The sequence below is a fragment of the Dermacentor silvarum genome, chromosome 2, assembly GCF_013339745.2.
Source record: "Dermacentor silvarum isolate Dsil-2018 chromosome 2, BIME_Dsil_1.4, whole genome shotgun sequence".
In the NCBI taxonomy this organism is placed as follows: domain Eukaryota; kingdom Metazoa; phylum Arthropoda; class Arachnida; order Ixodida; family Ixodidae; genus Dermacentor; species Dermacentor silvarum.
In genome coordinates, this window is record NC_051155.1 from 224642772 (window position 1) to 224662543 (window position 19772).

Consider the following 19772-nt stretch of genomic DNA (forward strand, 5'->3'; position numbering starts at 1 on the left):
TGCCGAATTCCTCCGACATCTGCTTGCTGTACGCGCAGAATATACACGGCACGGAGCACGGAGACATACTCTTTTCATTCCTTTTTTTTTTTTTTTTTTGCGCAGGCAACGATCAAATGGAGCCAGCTGTGCCAGCGTGGACGCGGTGCCAAGAGATCAAGCCTGGTGATGAGGACGGCAGCGCGAGCCGCAAGCTTTCTCTCTTCATCTTGTTCGCGTGGCTCTCTCTCTCGCCTACGCGGCTCGCCGCACGCGGGTTCAGGGGTGGACTGGAAATAGCGGGAGGAGAGCCGCACACGCTGGATGATAGGCATCGCAAGCCCCACTCTCCGCTCGGAAAAGCAAACGGACCGATCTACTGCTGCACCGAGCCAAGAGGGAAAGCGAAAGCAAGAGAAAGGGGGAGAGCGGAAGGGGGTGAAGAGAGAGGAAGGCTCCGGTGGTAATAGCGGCCGGAGTGGTTGGTTCGCACCGCCCCGTTCTGCTTTTCTGTTGTTTTCAGGCTTCTTTTACTCGGCGCGATCACGCCGCGGTATGGCCTAACAGAGGATTCTTTTAGATTGAAATTAAATGAAATTTTCGGTATCTTTTTTTTTTCTTTATTCGTTTGGTTCGAACGTACGTCCCACGTGAAGTGCCTAAGCTGCCCTCCATTGAATCTGAACCCTCTTTAACCAGCTGATTGTATGCGGTAACCACGTTATAATCTCAGCTTGTTGTGATATTTTCTATTCTACTATTAACCGACCGTTTACAGATATTTCTTTTTTTTTATCTCTTATTGCGATGAAGAAAATCAGAGGAGTAATCGCCTTCGTGTGCTTAAAAATTAAACTTTGGGGTTTCGCGTGTCAGAACCATGTTCTGATTATGAAGCAGGCTGTAGTATCATATAATCAAAATTGTGACCACGTGGGGTTCTTTAACGTGCACGTATATATAATTACAAGAGCGTTTTCTTTTTACATTTCTCTACCGTCGAAAAGCGGCTGCCGCGGCAGGAATTGAACCGGCGACCTCGGGCTTAGCAATGCCACGGAATACCTACTGAACTACCGTGGTCGTTGACGTCTTCTGCTTTCTTGTTTATTTATTTCAGGCAAAAAAAACTTATCTCCTCCGTATATATACTGCCAAAGCATTAGCGAAACTTGTGTCATGGATAGCACTACGATTAAGTCGGACAGTACGGCGCAAAAAAAAAAAAAAAAAAAAACGAAAGCTCTATCTTAGGCTGACTGTTTCACAGTCACGTAACACCCTCTCCGCCTTTGCAGAGTTGTAATTAAGCATGAACTCTGCCAACACTTCGCGTAGCTTCTGCAACGAAGCACACGCAAACATGCGCGCGCTTACGCTAGCTATTTATAAAAGATTACATTAATTTATCACTGGAAATCATATCGCAGCAAGAATGGGTAACATGTGGATGACGACAAAGGTCTATCAACCTCGGTTATAACGTGTTACCGCTTAAATTATATCAAACTATCGCTACTTCGGTATATGCGCTCGCAATTGAGAGCGTCAAATGTGAGCGTTCGGGCTGCAGGGAACAACAGGCTTCGGCTCCGACAAGCACGCCACTAATAACGCAAGCCTCTCTCCCTGAAATGGAGGACAATTCTGCCATAACTTCCGAGGAGACATTGGGCCATTCAGAGCAAGAGATATAATATGAAGGTTGAATGAGGCGAAGCTTAACCAAGGTGAAGTACGGTTGGCTAACCTCAGAGAACAGATAAAAAGAGAGAAATGAGATGGAAAAGGCATGGAGTTTCTTGCTAGAAGCTTCTTTGCTACTCTACACTTGGGAAAGGATATTGACGTATAGGAACGACATATAAGGACAAGACGTTTAACTTGTTTCTTTCCGAAACCGATCTGTCATCCGAGTCGCGCCCGCGCCACAAACCGCGCATGTTTATTTTCTTCACCCTCTTAATCTGGCTAATCTTGACGCCTCCTTAACCTGGCATAAGAGGGCGCTAAAGGGCGTAAAGAAATCTTGAAATAATAGCAGAGAAAGAAAGCGAACGGCGCGAGAAAGAAAATTAAGGAGGGGGTGAGGAACGCCCAAAACTATCGAAGTCTTTTTAATAGGCTGCCCAAACGTAGGAACTTCAATGGCGTCTTGACGTCCTTCTGGTGTGACGGCAATCGATGATGCGCGTTCTAATTGCGCTGTGTACCTGCATGCATGAACGCGCGCACAAGAAGCTCTATTGCGTAGGGATGCACGTATTCTTACACTATCTCTCTCGATTCGCGGTCGCCACTTGTTGTACACACCAACAGCACCATATTAGGGTGAAAAAAAAAGTTTACCTAAGAACGAGGTTACGTTATCTACGGAGTATTCGAGGAATGAGATATTCAAATCGAATACGCATAATCTTCAAATGTGGCCCACGAATGGCAAATAAAATACTCTTTTTTCTAGTTCTCGTAGAAGAAAAAGAAACTTGTAGAATTGCGGCAAAGACAATTCGGTCTAGTTCCTTAGTGAAAGAGGAGCAGAGGGTGATACGAAAGTCAGAAGAAAATCAGGAAGGTCGACCAGAACAGGAAATTCAGTTCGCTACCGTACATCCTGTGGTACAAAGAAAGCCTAGAAATACAATTCCTTTTGAAGTCAGTTCTAATCACGAACAGGTGTGTTGCGAACCTGAAATACGAAGGTTCTTCAGATACTCACGGTTAGCTTGCGCAAAGCAGCATCTTCGTGTTCGTGGACAAAGGGATCGTCTCCTCTCTAGTTTGTTCTGGTAGTAACCGCGTTTGTTTGCTTAAACACATCGATGAAGATGGGACATCGTGTGACTAGTTGGTACGTTGACACTGCGTTCCTGATGGGGACTTCACGTTGCGGCATTTCAAAGGTATACACCTTACGATGGATTCTTGTCGTCTGCAACAATTAACCAGTCTCGCGTAATTTTCTGTCAATTTTCTAGAAAGGGGAATATGATTAAGCCATTGGCATACAGTGCACCGTGCGTCCGGCTTGAATTTAAAGGTAATTTCTTGGTTTTTTCCCTCGTGGTTTTATTTTCAAAATGGTTAAAATTGATGTCCAATATGATGTATAAGCGGTCTCAGGAGGTTACAGCGGGGATGTAGCAGAAGAATAAATCTACGCGATGCTCTTGTGTAGATGTATCCTTCGTAGTTTACAAATGGCCAGCTTGTGAATTCGCAAAAGACATAAATGTTGACAAATTGACTGACTTATTCACATCGCACATTTCGGGTGACCGATAGACCAGATGCCACCTTCAATGCAGGTAGACTCCAACAATCGTTGTAGCCGCGTATATCCGGCCATAATCAAACATGTTAAGAAATCAAATATAAAATTCTCGAATCGAATACTTCGACTGGAAGCAGAAGTAGTATTCGACTCGCATGCTACGTTTTGAATATTCGCAAACTCCAAGTTACGGCAAATTGCGTAACCAGAAGCATAGGGACGCAAATTCCTAATACCATAGAGGTGACACTTTAGAAATACTGACAAAACGTAAGGCTCACCGTTATCAGCAATACTGTTTCTTCACTGGTATTCCAAAAGAAATATTGATCTTGCTCTCTCGGGTTTTCACAAGCCGACGAAGCACCCGTGTATGTTTGATAAAAAGAAGACCGGACATATTGAAAACTTGAAAGCTTGATTAAGTGGTTACACAGTGGTGCATGCTGGCATGGGCGGCCGCACTTCTATTTTTGTATAAGTGCTCGAAAAGTCGCGGTGCCTCGCCCAAACGCCCCAAGAGGTACCGATATATTCTCCGTATAGCCGATATCTTTTATTCGTCGCTGCTAATACACCCGCGATGAATGCAAACATAGAAAACGAATAAGTCGAAGCGGAAATTCAGAGTTTTAATTAACGTTGCCGGTTTCAAAATCATTAGTCTTCGAGTCATGACTCGTTTTGTTGGGCCGGTATTTACGAAACCATAGGCACGGTAGAGCGATTCCTTAGGACAGACGCTATAGCGAACTGCCACGGCAAGAACGTTATGAGCAAAGCCGACCAGCTAATGACGAGCAGCTCGTGCAAGCTAAGGAATTCTGAATTCGGGCCGTGATTGCTTCTCGTTTCGCTTGCGAAACAACTCTTTCAGTAAGCGTATCGGTATTGACACACCGAACAACGATGTCTAATAATAGGCTCTCCATTATAAGGGGGAACAACGGAAAAATGCCAGGACTAAGAACCTGGTGTTGAAGAGGAAAATGAACCGACTTTCATCAAGCCGTTGCTACAAAGGAGTCCTCGCGGTGACACTGAGATTATTCGGCAACTGGAAAAATTGCCTCGCCGCTAGCGAGAGATGTCATGGCTTGATTGGACAGAAATCGTATAGCGCAAATATTCACGAGCATGCGAGATTGAGTTCCAGAAAATATTTTACCACCCACGACGACAGCGTTCGCTCACGCTTTTGTAACGCAGCCGAATGACGATGGAACCTTGTTATGCATATCTATAGATGAACGTTCGCAGCTTCCATTAAAATAAATGGCATAGTGGTTGTTTTCTCCGAAAAGCAAAATTTATTTTGTGCATGTATATTTCATCGGTTCAATTGCCATTTATCTTTTTTTTAGGAGTACTACTGGCATAAAATTTTGCCAGTTTCTTACGTGATCTCTGCACTATTATATGGTCATCGCAGCGAGCCATTGTTCTTTTGTTGTTATTGTCATAGGCAAGAGGAAATTGGACGGACATTCGCCACCCGTATGACCGGCCCTCTTTAAAGCATTGATCGGAATTACCATTGCGGCATTTCTAAACAACCGAAAAGTGAACTAAATGTGGAACTTGAGGATTGCGACTGCGAACAGCGATTATAAGCTACGAGTGGATGTGTATGTCATCACGCAACAACCGTCACCTGCGACGCCACGCAGACTCTTGGGACGCTCCCGTGATCGCTTCATCTCTTCACCTCCTCAGAGTTGCTCTTTCGCCACATCACAGCACGTTGTGCAGTGAAGACGTAAAACAAGGCGAGGTAGATTGGGGATTCGAACGTAACTTTACCGAGAGCCTGAATAATGAGTTAAGAAATGAGCTGACAGTGACTGTTCGCTGTCGCGTTTGCAACACTGAGCACCTGTGCCTTGCCGGAACAGGAGAGGAGAGATTCCTCAGGCTGCGCATTAAGATGCGTATACTATCCGAAGGAAAAGAAGGACTGCTGTATGGTAAATTTGAGGAAATAACAGACAGCCTAAGAGAGAATGCGGGCTCTTCGAAAGCGCCAGGGAGGAGGGGGTGCAGTCGCAAAAGTTCAAGAACAATTGGCATATATGAGTTCATAAATGTTCTAATTAGAAAATGGGCGGAACGTTAGTGTTGGCTGCGGAGGTAGTTTTTTTTGCATTTTTAAAAATTATTTTTTTTCAGTAAAGAGCATAAGAGCTCCTTGCGGACTTAAGAGATTCAGAAATTTTCGAGTACGGGCGAGTGCTAATGCGAGTACGGGAGTGCTGCTTTCTGTAATAGAGTTAAGAAAATCAGAGAGCCATCTGGAGTCTGGTGTTTCCTTTTGTTTTTATAGTCTTTCATTGCTTTCAATTTCGACCATAAAATTATGGTTTGATGAGATCTCATTTAGTCGGGTAATTAAATCATGGGAAAATAAAAAGAAAAGAAAGAAGAACGCCGTTCAATAAAGCGTTGGTAATAAATATTAGATGGGTTAATAAGGTTTGTGAACAGGGCTCGCGTATGAAAGCCGAAACGTCTAATGTGTACTTATTAACAACACCTTATTGTCGGCGTCCTGCTTTTTATCTTGACGTCCATCTCGACCATCCACATCTCAAGCATTAAGTTTTGCTATTAGTAGGACCAACTTATTCAGTTTCTGTTTAAGTATTTGTCTCGCTCTCACGCACTTTGTTGAAGGCAACTACTCTAAGCAGCTGCGCACGTTATGTCTTTACTGTGAAAAGGCAGATGATTTCAGTAGTTGAAGCGTCATCACGGGTTCGACAGACGCCTAATGACTGGCAGTTTATCCCTTCTCTCTGTCTGTCTTTCTCTCTCTCTCTCTCTCTCTCTCTCTCTCTCTCTCTCTCGTTTGTCGTTTAAACTGTAGAAGGAGTGGTCGAAACACGAATAGTGCCTTTATAGCATTTGTTCGTCACGAACAGGAATAAATAAATCAGTTAGTTATCCGACACGATAACCAGAAATTAGGCAAATATATATTCATTAAAAAATTAGCGCAACGTCCACCTTCACATAGTGTACAGGTAGATATAGTGCAACAAACTTTATACATTGTAGAGCTTCAAGGAAAAGAAGGGTTCCTTGTTGTTGTTTTTTTTTTTTAACACGAAAGTGTTTTATGCCGGGGTCCACCAAGACTTCACTGACGTATTTCCGTCACGGAAATACGTCATAGAACATAATACAAAGAAAGAAACCAGAAGAAAAAGTTCCACAACCATGCAAAATTTGGAAATCGAACCCACGACCTCTCGGTCCGCGACGATAGATCGCCGAGCGTTTAACCCATTGCGCCACAAACGCATTTGCAGAGAGCTACACAGACGCGCCTTATATATCTAACACTCCTCAGTGTACCCGCGCTCTTGCTCGGGGCGGTGCCGCCGCCTACGAGCAGAAAAGAGAAGTACTGCATTATGACACTAACGCGCACCGACAGTGAACGCTTCGGTGGTCTCATCACTACGACGCCTCGATGCCAGCATTCGAAGGGACGCTGGCATCAAGAAGCACTACCAACGCCACCTAGGTGGCGTTCACGGAGCGCGGCCTCCGCAATTAGCTCTGAAAATGTTTCTGAAGTTGATCGCGGAGGCTGCAATTACTACGCGCTGTACGCGCTGATTTGACTCGGTGACGATTCAGTTACGTGCTTTGTCTTGCGCGTTGTATTAGTGTGTCAATTACGTGCTTCGTCTTTCGCGTTGTGCTAGCGTGTGCAGCGTAGTGCAGCTTCCATATGCACGACGGTTGCTCATGGTCATCGACGTTGGTAGTCGTGATGGAGGAGACGTGCCACCAGGCGTCAGCGTGGGTGCATCAACGCCTAAGGGCGCTTTAGCCACAAAACACCAATAGACATTATATATCAATGTGCAATAAACATTACACTACTTCTGTGAAGACACGTTTCACTTTCGTGTTCTATACCGATTCCTATATAAGAGGGATCAACCACATTTTTTTTCAGTATAGGTACGTGCGCTTTTAGTTTCAACTATGCTTGGTAAATAATTATAGCAACAACAAGAAAAAAACAATCAGATTATAAAAATTATTTTGCACCCGCGCCGAGAATATAGCTCGCGTGCCACGACTGTTTCTTCGTTGTTGAAACAACGGGAAGCGGAACGCACTCAAATCGATTATTTTTTTTTTCGGCCCTTGGGCGTAGAGCAGCAAATGATCCAGGTACACGCCTGCCTACGTCCTACCTACAAGAGTGTGCTTCCTCACGTAGCGAGCTCTCGTGGCTGTCACCTTGGCGGTGACTTGGTCCCTCCACGATCAGGCCATTCGTGTTTCCCGGTCACGGCGCACACCCTAAGCTTCTTACCGCGCCGAGATTGCCCCGCTCGGATGGATCCACGTCGCCCGACACCCACGGCCGGTCCCGTGTCAGAGATCGTGACCGAAGAAAAAGAAACGATCGTCCGGGGTGGGCGATAGATGCTACGGGGTGCTGCGCATCACTCAGCGAAATCAGGCAAACCTTCCTCTGGGTTCCTTCGGGGGACGAGTCTGAAGTCGAAGTTAGCTACCGTGTGCGCTGGCCTCCGATTCGACTCTTTCGTTCTTACTGATCTGGCTGTAGGTGTTGCTTGGCCTGAATTATGGCACGTATCTCGTATACGCTGCATCGAACATCGAGCAGTACAGAAAAAAAAATTAGAAAAAAGAAACAGGAGAGAAAGTTTTGAAATTCAATTCTGCTTTCTACTCTTTCTCATTCGTGGCAGCTGCGCCCCAACTCTCTTCATGACGCCTAGGAGGAATGTGAGGGAGGTGACATTAGGTTGAATTTCTTTTTTTCTTTGCCGGATCTTCCGAGCGTCAACGTTCAGCGACGCAGGAGTTTCACGTGCGTAACCGAAGGTCACCAGAAAGAAGCCACTACAAGTGCTGTGTTCACCGCCCAAAGAGAGAGAAATGGGAAAGGAGAAAGAACGGAGAAAGGCGGGGAGGTTAACCAAAACATAAAATTCGGCTGTCTATTCTATCAGACGAGACGAGGTAGAGGAAGATAGGAAAACTAGCACAAAATAGGGATAGAGATACAGAGGACAGGCACTGGATCACAGCCGTTCTTGATTATGACTGTACGCGATTGCATTAACGCTGATTACACTGTCAGATACAAGAAACATACAGGAATAGCTAGCAGCCGTACGAACAAAGTATTTCGTTCGTTCAAGCCTCCTTTTTGATTTTCATTTATATTTTTTTTTCATTATTGGCCATGACATGTTGTTGACCAGTACAATTTCCGGATGACTGTTCTTGATTGCTGAAACGAGTATTCGCCCTACAGCGATAAACGCTTATAAGAGCATTCCTGCTGCATTCACGGGGTAGTTGTAGGTGGTACTAGCTGCTCAAATATTATTAACGTAAAATTTCGGGTGCGTTGGTTGTTTCTTATTCATGTCATATTTTATGAGCACCGAAAGTGGTTATACTTATTACCTACTAAAAGGAAAAATGGGAGTCTGGTTTCTTTCTCATTTTTTCAGAGCTGAATGTCACGATTTCTGACAGGAAAAATTGGAACAAGTTGGTGGCGCACAGCCGTACCTTCTGTGATATTGTTCCGGCAAGGGCTTTTGTTCTCGAAGTAAAAAGCAACTGGGTCACCTCTGAGAGTGTTCGCGGAGCTAATGCTTCCCGAAGAAGGCAGTTATAGGATTCTGAGAGCGCAGAATCGATGATCCAGTGCAGCGTGAAACTGTTAGTCGCCTTCACGCCACTTTTAAAAGCAACGACATTGTACCGTGTCTTCCTCCAGAGTTTATTTCTTCATTTTGCGCAGGATAAACATTTCGATTTAACTAACTTATCGTAAAGCTGTCACCATCCTTTTGCTTTATTTTTTTAGTCGCTTTACGCATTTTTACCGTCCGAAATAGTTGGTACCGTTCTACCATCAGTCTATTGGACCTGAACCAGTAAGTTTCCCTTCCTACAACTTTTAATGCAACTGGTGTCAAATAATCGAGAACGTTAAAGCATTCGCAGAACGCAAAGATGATTTTAGTTCAGCCTGAAATTATTGTGATCCGCTGTTACCACACGGCTAATATAGACCACCTCGTGAAACAAACTGTTTTGTTCAAGTTTTAGTGATCAGCAGCTGAAGGCGCACGCTGACGACCCACAAGTGCTGCGAAAAATAAAAGACCTCGAGTAAAGCCTAAGAAACGAAATGATTCGCTTATAGTAAGTGACGCCATCACAGCAAGTACATTTACAAACCAGTCATTCTGCGCCGCTTGCATTGACCTATTTTTGGTAATGCCGCATCTATTGGGGCCTACGCATCCACATTTCCTAAACACTAACCGTTAGCCGAGTCGACTGGCATAAAAAAAAAAAGCAAGCACAAACCACGGATTCGTAGCCACTTCTCTCAGTAATGCATTTTCTTTATTTCGTTGTTTGTTTCTTAGAACAGGTCTAAGACGGGGCAGAGGCTAAACGTGATATGAACGCCTGACATGGGCCCAGCCCCCTGCTACATTGAATGACAAAAGCAGTTTCCGCGTAATGTAGTTCGACGGAACGGTAGCGCATCATAGTACAGTGTCTAACACGGTTAATGCATTTCTGTTCAATGCGTGCATGGACTTGATCGCAATTAGGCGCACACTGTTTAGAACGTGTGCAACTCCGGCACTATAGAGGCCTATTGGAAAAAGCACGCGGGTGGTATTCATTACGGGATCTCTGACTATAAACTCGCAGCCAGCATTACTAGAGCGGCAACCTCATTTATGCATCAGGCATTTCGCAGCGCGTCATAGAGCTTCCCTCTTAGACACTTATAACTGCTCCTATTAATTATTTCGCTGCGTCCACGCTTCGCATCCTTCGCAGCAAGGGATGATGACTTATTCTGTGCCATCTTGAATAGTGCAATAATGTCGTTATCAGATTCGCTTTCCTCTACGTGCTATGGTAAGCGGCGACAACCGCGTAGCCTCTTCTGCTGCTTAAGCTAGATTTGTTGATTCATGGGGTGTACCGTCCCAATGCAACTGTGCGGCTATGAGAGACGCTGCAGTGGAAGACTCCGGATTAATTTTGTGCAAGAACAGCATGGCTTCCAGAAAGGAGAATAGACTCAAATGACATTAATTAATGTAAAGGGTGAAATAGGAAACAATTTCGAAAAGAGATTACTGACACTATACCCTCATTGTGGATTTCAAGAAGGCGTTGGACTCAATAAACCGCGAGATTCTCTTACGTAAACTACCTTTACTATGGTATAAGAGGAACACTACTATCCCTATTCGATAGTTACGTTACCTCGAGATCGCAATGCATACTACTGAATGACATATCTTAAGATGCAATGTACAGACGTTGGTGTACCGCAGTGCTTGATCTTGGGTCCCACATTTTTCCTTTTGTATATCAATGGTATAGCTAACCTTCGAAATGCGCACAAAATGGTTTTATTTGCAGACGACGCAAACACTGCCAGTACAGTGAAGATCTAGTAACTAAAAATGCAAGTTCGTGATTAAATGAACTGGTAATATGGCTGAGCGCGAACAGGCAACAACTAAATGTTAAAGAGAAAAAAAATATCTGTTCTTCAAGCAAAAAAAAAAAAAAAAAACAATAACAGCTTGAGTAATAATTGATGGCAGCGTGATTGAGGTGTAGTATCGCAAAAATTCTCGGTGTTATTTTCAATAATATTTTTCACGGACAAAACACGTTAAAGCCATTCGCTCAAGTAAATCCCGATCTGTCAGAGTGATTCTAAAACTGAACTGTCTCCTGCCCCTATGACTAAAGAGACAGCATTACTTTACCATCATTCACTCGCATTTGTATCGCCGTTTGCAAGTCTGGGCTCGTACGGGTAATGTAAACACATACTTGTCAGCTATCATTCCAACCAATCCTCCTGGTTGTACGCATACCGCCATTAATCTCCCGGAAAAAAAAGAGAAAAGAAAGAAAAAGAAGACCCCCCCCCCCCCCCCCCCCCGCCCGTGAGAAAACAAGAGTCATGCAACGCAGTCGCATTTTAATTCCCATTATGCGCTAGGTAAGTAGCCGACGTCATATTTAAATCCAAGCCATTTGTTTGTCGGCAAGTAGGCCTAACTCAGTTCGCTTCAGATTGAGGCGTGCGTTGTCGAGTGCGCGTGAGGTGAAGGTATAATTAAATTGCATAATGACCGGTTCCATTAAGTTAGCATCGCCGCTGTACAGTTAAGTTACGCGGTGAAGCATAGTTAAAGTGGAACGGGGGGCATTGTTGCGGCACATAATACGTGCTCCTTAATTATACACGCGCCCACGCGACGCCTACAGTCGCAGTACGAGCACCGAGACATCTCATATCTGTGAAGGCGTCCATTCAGAGCCCTTTCTGAAGTCGCTTTAACTCAGAAAGAAAGAGCGTTTTTTTTTTTTTTTAATCCCTTTTCTAACTTCTGAGTACAAGCTTGGGGACCTACTTAAATACATGGAAACAGAGAAATGGTTCTTCTCGGCAAACACTGCACAGAATTCTATGAGGTTTCTTAATTTAGAAGAGAAGGTAATCTAGGGAGTCTAGGAAGCAACCTTTTTTTTTTTTATTTGGGCCATCAATTTTATTTACAAAAATTGTTGAAAATTGTAAAAATAAAAAAAAAATTACGCGTGAAGTTGCAACTCTTTAACTCAGCAATAACAAACGATACTAGAATTTTGTAAGCTGCACCTAATAATACGTTGCAGCGGAAAAAATTGATTAATTGCACAATTCTCTGAAAGTACCATAATTTGTGAATCAGACCTTTCCAAAACCCTCATAAACATTGTAACAATTTTACATAGCTTGCAAACTCAGATATCAGATTAGTACGCTTTAGATGCTCTGATAGATGCAAGTAACAGATTTGTAAGCTTCGTGCCTCAATTTTCTTTAAACTTAGCAGTTTTCGAGAATTGTTTTTAAAAGCTTCTGGCTCCAAATCAACGGTATTCTTCCTCTGGTCGCTAAAATAAAACTTTCTCTCTCAAATGCAACATATTCCATTCACATCAGTCCATCAAATGTCTCATAAAAGCATTTCTTCGTTTTAGGTGTATCTGAAAAGGAAATTCGGAGTTTTCCTCGAGCTAAAAGAGAGAGAGAAAGAGAGAAGTCATAAGGAAAAGGCAGGCAGGTTAACCAGGTGAAGTCAACACTACCTAGATAGCACAAGGCCGGTTCACTCCGATCCATGACGTCATGCTAACTGGCCCGACTGCCATAGAATCTAATGGGGATGCTCCCGAGTAAGCAGCGGTGATTTTGACGTCACCGCGTCCGTCACGCCAGGCTTGGCAATAGAAATTTCGGGCCAGTTAGCATGACGCCATGAATCGGAGTGAGCAGGCCTCGTGCTATCTTTCGCCCTCGTCAAAATGCGGCCGCCTCGGCCGAGAATCAAACCTGTGACCGCAAACGCAGCAGCAGAACGAAATAGCCAATGACCTACCGCTGCGTCTCTACTTAAGCTAGAGACACACTTTCTCAAATAACCTAGTAAAAAATTGTCGAGCACAACATGGTTTGATATGTGTAAGCACCGAGCTTTCCTTTATCCGTTCCCTCCTTCTTTTCTCTCTCTCTCTCTCTCTCTCTCTATATATATATATATATATATATATATATATATCTTACTGCATCACAACACATGATTGTGCAATATACAAAGCTCAACAGCTCTCGCATAAAACCACGACGCGTCAGATGAAAGCAAGGCATTCTTGAAACGAAAATTCTCTACGCAGACGCCTAAAGCATGCGAAATTGAGGGGCGGGGGCGTAATCAGCTGTCCAGCAACCGAAGAAGTGTTTCGGCTATACTGAACACCAGCGTGCACTGCTAGAATGCGCTCCACCTAGCTGCTTTTATACTTCACTGCCTCTGAAAAAAAATGTACACTAATGCGTCTTAATCATAGGGCCTCTCGGAAAACTGCGATTCAGCGGTACGCCTAGCTCCTGCTTCGATCAGAAAAAGCGAATCGACGCTTTAATGCCCCATGGAATACTCCAAACACGAACTTCCGTGAACTTACTCGTCCTTTCTACGTGGTTCCTATTATTGGCCATCGTCATCATCATCTTCAGCTTATCATTATGTCCACTACAGGACGAAGGCCTCTCCCTGAGATCTCCAATTACCCCTGTCTTGCGCTATAGCTGATTCCAACTTGCGCCAGCAAATTTCTTAACTTCATCACCCCACCTAGTTTTCTGTCGTCCTCGACTGCACTTCCCTTCTCTTGGTATCCATTCTGTAAATCTGATGGTCCACTGGTTATCCATCCTACACATAGTACGATTTCAGAGCAGTGACTAACACTATACCAGATGACTACACAGGCACTGGCACAGTACAGTCACCCACGTAAACAGCGTAGTCAACACAAGCATGCGACGCACCGTCTTTCCGGTAGTAGAGCAGCTCGGTCTGCCGCTCGATCATGTTGTCGAGAGCGTCCCGAAAGGCGGCTACGGCGTCCTGGTCGGTGAGCGGTCCGTGCAGGAACTCGCACACGCACGAGCGCTGCATCAGCTCGGCCCGAGTGTAGCCCACCAGCTCGCAGAAGCCGTCGTTGCAGTAGATGATGGGCAAAGAGTCCACCAACGCGTTCGGCCACCAGGAAACGACGGTCTGCGCGAGACAAGAGGAGCGGTCAGCTCTCTATAGAGTGCACGTTCACTTGTGGGCGTACACAAGATACACATCGTATACTACTGCTTTTCTTTGTCAACATTCTAAAATGTTTTGTTTTTAACGGAGCAAGTTATTGCTTTTGTTGGAGCAAGTTGAGACGGCTCTCCCTCTAAAGGCGACTGATGAAAGGCGTTGCTGCTCAGCCTTCGTGGTGTGACGATAATATACCTGTTCGGCATATCGAGACATATTGTTGCTCAGTCATCGGGAGGCAGACTACCCGCGAACGCCGATTCACTGACACCTCGCTGGATAGTCCCGATGTACTATGAGCGTCAATTCAAATCCTAACAAGTCGAAAACGACTAGCGTGCACTGTTATGCTCCCAGGACCAACTGCGGTTGACCCCCCGGCTTAATTTTGGTTCCAAAAGCGTAGGTCTGGGATAACAGTATGGTTAGAAACCAACTTCCGCAGTGGTCGCACGTAGTAACTCATCCCATGTAATAACGTGTAACAGCTGCGTTGGTCAGCTCTTTGTTTCTTTGTTGGAATTTATCCTGATGGTACGTGTTCTTTCTTCGAGACGGTGATTACGATGTCCGCGATAGCAAATGGGCTCTTTTTCCCGTGCTTAAAACTAACACTCAATTTGTTTCCAATTTTTATGCAGTTACGGTTCTGTTGCACATACCGACAGGTACTCGACGTAAAACACAGTCTTTAAGGAGGGCGTTGTTGCTATTGCTGTTGTTGTTCACATTTAAATAAATGAAGAAAAAAAAGGTTGGGGGGGAGGGGGGATAAGCCGCTTTTTTATAACACAAGTCGCTTTTCTCATACACAAAGGTTGGCCACGTGCAGGGACCACTCGCAAAAAAAAAAAAAAAACGATCAGACGCGCGCACCCGCACAACAATGCCGTATTCACTATAAGGGTGTGCGGTACGCTGCGCTTACTGTAGGCTAAATTGGATTAGATATAATTATTTCTTGCCCTCATCAGAGCATGCCGGGAACGTGGAGACAGACCAACGACGTTAAGAATGTGCTGTGAATTGCTATGAGTGCCATATCATCTCACCATCTTGCTGAAGGCGGACAAAACACAAAACACGTCTCGAGTGCCGAGAAGCAGACAAATTAAGGCACCACATACGCTCAAGAAATACAATATCTCCAGTCAAGCGAGTAGCTGCCGATGACAGTACGAAGAGGCCCTTTTCAAAAATAACGATAGTCCGGTGACCTTCGTAAAGCAGATTTACACAGAAGAGCGGTGCTCCGAGTTCATTTGTCTTTTTGTCCCTTGCGATAGAATCACTCGGCCATTCAACTGCACCAGACCACAAGTCATCGAGGCGATCACCACTTCTTTCGCTTCGCTGGCTCTTATAACGAAGAAGCAGAGGCTCTTAGAACGACGAAGAAAATACACAGGTAATCGCAAAGGCGCACTGAATCTCAGCTAACCGCATGAAATTCGAGTTCAAACTCCTGCATGTTTTATTTATCGTGCATGGCTTAGGTATTATTGTTCTTCCTAGAGCTTCTAAAGGAGCGCTGACAAAAAAAAAATTAAAAAATAAGAGGTTCATAGCCCCGCCGTGCCACAATACCCTGAGGGACGTGTACTAACCACCGACGCTGCGGAGAGAACTGAAATTTAAAAGGAAAATAGAAGTTAAGAAGTCCACGTGCCCCTGTTTTATTCGCGTGTGCTGTTAAATTCCCGTTATGTTTATTTCATCGCGATTGACGATGTGCTCGTTTCGTTGTTGCGAGAGAGACGGCGCCCTTTATTGAATGTGAAGAGCATTTGCGGGCTTAAAAGTATTAGCCGACATGCTGCTCTGCAGGGGAGGGTCAGAGGGAAAGGATGAGGAGAGAAAGAAGAAACCCACGGGAATTGGGAGATGGCAAGCTGCACGTACTGTTCAGTCATACGATGTACAAAAAAAAACTCAGACGCGCAATTAAAGGACGCGTATTCATGCACGTGCATCAAGTTTCGTTACTTATTATCGTTTGCATTCGTCGTTATCCTTAGGTCTACATTTTGGGATACCGTGTAGTAGAGAAACATTATCTGTTGTACGGAACTACGATGGTTGCGAGAGAAAAGAATGGAGCATAGTGCGCTTTACTGCACTCAGAAACATTTGGTGAGCAGGACTGCATGAAATAGTCATTTCGTGAGAGGTAATTTCTCGCGCTTTTTTTTTTCGGAGTTTGCAAATGGGCGCTCTCTGTTGAATTTAGACATTTTTGTGGGTCTTTATCACTTTCGAGCTCAAATGTTCGATAAATTCGGTCCTCAGCTCAGATAGCTTTCGGCATATCTGTTTTGCTTAGCTGAGCTTTCGGCATATCACGTGGCTATGCACGTGATTCAGATCTTGTATATGTAGCGGACCTCAACGTATCATTTCCCTATTCTCCCGCTATCAGTCGATCTCTGCTTTAATGTGTGTCGCTGTTAGGGGCAGACGAACCGTGTATAACCACGGAAATAACTTCCCAGGCACCACTTATTACATAATCCACAAAATGAACGCTACAACCTAATACTCGTCAAATGACAACCGCTGAATTGGAGGCTACAGATGGCGGAGGCATGCAATTAGGACAGCGGGATCGCCCCTACCGCTAAGCCCTGTGACCCTACGCGTCGCAGCGTCGTCTGCTCAGTCTCAAACACCAGTCTCGGGGGCTCAGCTTCCAGCGCACTGTGGAACACCAAGGAAGACCTCACAGTTTCCATTCTGCACTGTGAGCCACACCTTTACAAGAGGGTGTAAGTGTGTGAGTTATTGACCAATTTACATCCTTATTTACTTCTAACGGTGCCAATTATTGTACAGTGTAGTGCTAGATTTTAGCGAGATGAAGCGTGAGCGTGGCATGCAGAGACATACAGACGTCCTTAAAAGGAAAACATAATTCGAGCTGTTTAGGGGGTGCTCACTGACGTCGTCCAGGACGCCATATTGTTGTACAGACAGCATGGTGAAAATCTACGCTTTATCTCAATCGGCTAATCTCCAGCGGCACAGTAGAAACTCTGACTAGGACTACAAAATTGCGTACGTGCCGTCATGTGAATGATCCATATTGGAAAATTACGCCTTCTACAATACCGATAAAGGCACTTTCATTATGAACGCAGGCTTGGTAAGCCTGAAATGACGCAAAAACTAAAAACAGGTGGGCGAGTAGCGACGCCACCGTGAAGTTCCCCACCTGCAGGCTGTGACGTCAGGAATTTTGACGCCGTCTACTCGTGCCCAGTATCTTTATCGGTAAAGATAGACTACATTGCATTCTAACGGAGCCAAATAACGAACTAAGCTTCCAGATCTCCTACTAGACAACAACGACCCAAATACGAAAAAGAAGATAGCACTCTGAAATTTGTGAAGTAACACTGACTTACCGGTGCCGAAGATCCGGCGCGAAATTTAAAAAAAATGGTAGAATGGCTTTCCCTTTCTCTTGCAGTAATCAACCTCTTACCGCGGAACTGTAGTTTTGAAAGAATGCTTTATCAGCTGTCTAAACTGTCTTGGTGTTTTAATTTAACGTCCCTTCAACGAAGCAGACGTTGCTGGACGGGACACAAGAGCCGAGCCCGTACGCCACTGAGGACACCTTGCGGCATCGGACCACCCAGGCGACTCACCATTCAATATATGAGTCCGAGCGCGTACGCCAGCGCCTTGCACGTCTCCGTGTTTTGCGGAAATGGAAAGAGACTTATGGCGGTCGCCGAGCACTTCCCTGTCCACTTAGCTGGCCGCCGGCCGCGAATGCAACGCTACAAAGACCCGGCAGGGGGACTCAGTACAAACGGCGCGCAACACAATGTCTGTCCCCATTACTTGTTGCTCGGCGCACGCTACGAGAACACGCCAAATGCGGGCAGAATGGCGTTATAGAGAGAGGGCGCGAGAGATAGAGCGCTTAAATGAGTCCTGGGAAGGTTTGCCTGGCAGCATGCCCATAGCGTGTTACTCGGGATGAAATGATGATGAAAAATCTAATTCTGCGCACAGTGCGCTCTGATGTATTTCTTATTCATGTTGTGTGTAAAATGGCCACGGAATATCGACGTGCGCGGGCAGAAATACGATCCTAAAATATCATCAGTGGTCGACAGTAAGTTTCCGCGTATTTTATTTCTGAGCGTATCTCTGTTGCTGTTTGAGCATATACGCAATCCTATGTTATTAAGGCGAAAGCCTTATACAGGGTGTTCAAAATTAAGCTTTATGGTTTTCTTAAAATTAGGCACTGAGAGGCACGCGAAGACCACCTGTCCAAATAAGTTATGTGGCCAGGCGGACACAAAGTGAGACGATAATTATCGCGGTCAGCAGCCCAATTAACTAAAATTGAATAATTAACTTTTTGTTGACTGCAGTAAGTGGGTACGCTTGTATCGAAAAGTTAGAGGCAGTCGTGTTTCTACACAGTATCAGTTGGAAGAATTCTTCTAGCGTGTCCGTGCTCCGAGATATCCGACTCCAAATTTTAATTGTCTTTCGCATGATTACGCATGCAAGAGAGTGAAGATCGGCGCAAAGCTCCTCCCTGATGTGACGTGGCTGTTGCGTGCAGCTGTTTAGTCTGACAACAGGGCGGAGGCAAAGATTATAGCTGTTTCCTTACAAGGGGGGGCTCTGTAAGTAGATGAAACTAACCCTCGACAAATACAAAACTTGAGATGACAGTTATAACTTAAAACAAGTACACAGAAGGTTGATCTAAGTTAAACAAATACATTCAACTTCATGGTTACCATGCTGGATGAAGCGCTGTGCCGACGACAAGTGTATATACGTATAGTCAATAGTGTCGGAGTTTCCTCCAGTGATATTAGTAATGAAACTATATGGTTAAAACTGGAGCCTCCTGAGATGGCAAGGGCGCACATTCGCCCCTGTGATCTCGGAGGCGACGGGCCAAAATTAACGCCGAAACCTCCCTACGGCGTTTCTCACAGCCCGAGAGGTGCTTCAGTACGGTGATACTTCATACCTACTGAATTAATTACAACTTGCACTGCATTGCGGCAATGTCTTTTGAGTTGGGCGTGTTAAAAGCTCTTCGCTTTTCTGGATGCCAGGTCAAACATTTCTTCCAATGGGTATATCGGGCAAATAAATGATCGACTCTTTGATTAAAAATGATCAAGCAAGTGAAGACGTGTGTTCTGCATCTAAACACCAGCACGTGAATCATTTACTGAATGCCGTACTTAACAAGGCTTATGCGTATAGAAAGACAGCGAAGAACGCCGTTGCTAAAACCTAATCAAGCGCCAACAGCACTATGCGCACCTGGGAGAATAGGGCCTGAATATGCAAAAGCGATAGTCGTTTTGAACATTCCTTCAGAGCTGCTTCAATGAAGAGCTAAATGACACTTTCGCGTTTCGTCGCTCCAGTCACGTCGGCGTCCTCTTTCTCTCCCCCCCCCCCCTTCCCTTTCCTCATTTTTTTTTTTTTTTTTGTCTCGTTTGAAAGCTGCGAACTTCTCCGACTAAGGCAATGAAAGCATCGCTTTGCACGCGCTGAAACGGCGCTTAAATAATGCGAAGCTCTACCACTACTCGGGTGGCGCGACGCGGAGCGCATTCAAAACGAACTTTAGATACCTCATATGCGCGCTCCCAGCGCCACCACACCAAAAGGCCTGATTCGACGTTCGTCCTCCGTATTCGCTATACCTTGCAACAAACCGTGGGTTCATTCGTCTCTTAATACGAATTCCTCTTCAAAGCCTGCTGGTGGTGAAAAAGGCAGCTCTCGCGATGAATGCACGAAATGGAAGCGCTTAT

The 19772-nt window shown here is 45.0% G+C and overlaps 1 protein-coding gene across 1 annotated transcript in view; it reads right to left on the reverse strand.

Moving 5' to 3' along the window:
* LOC119442752 (potassium voltage-gated channel subfamily H member 6-like) overlaps positions 1-19772 on the reverse strand; it is a 261976-nt gene that overhangs the window by 115315 nt on the left and 126889 nt on the right. Inside the window, 1 exon segment of the mRNA XM_037707752.2 lies at positions 13695-13926. Within this exon segment, the coding sequence (XP_037563680.2) occupies positions 13695-13926 (232 nt within the window).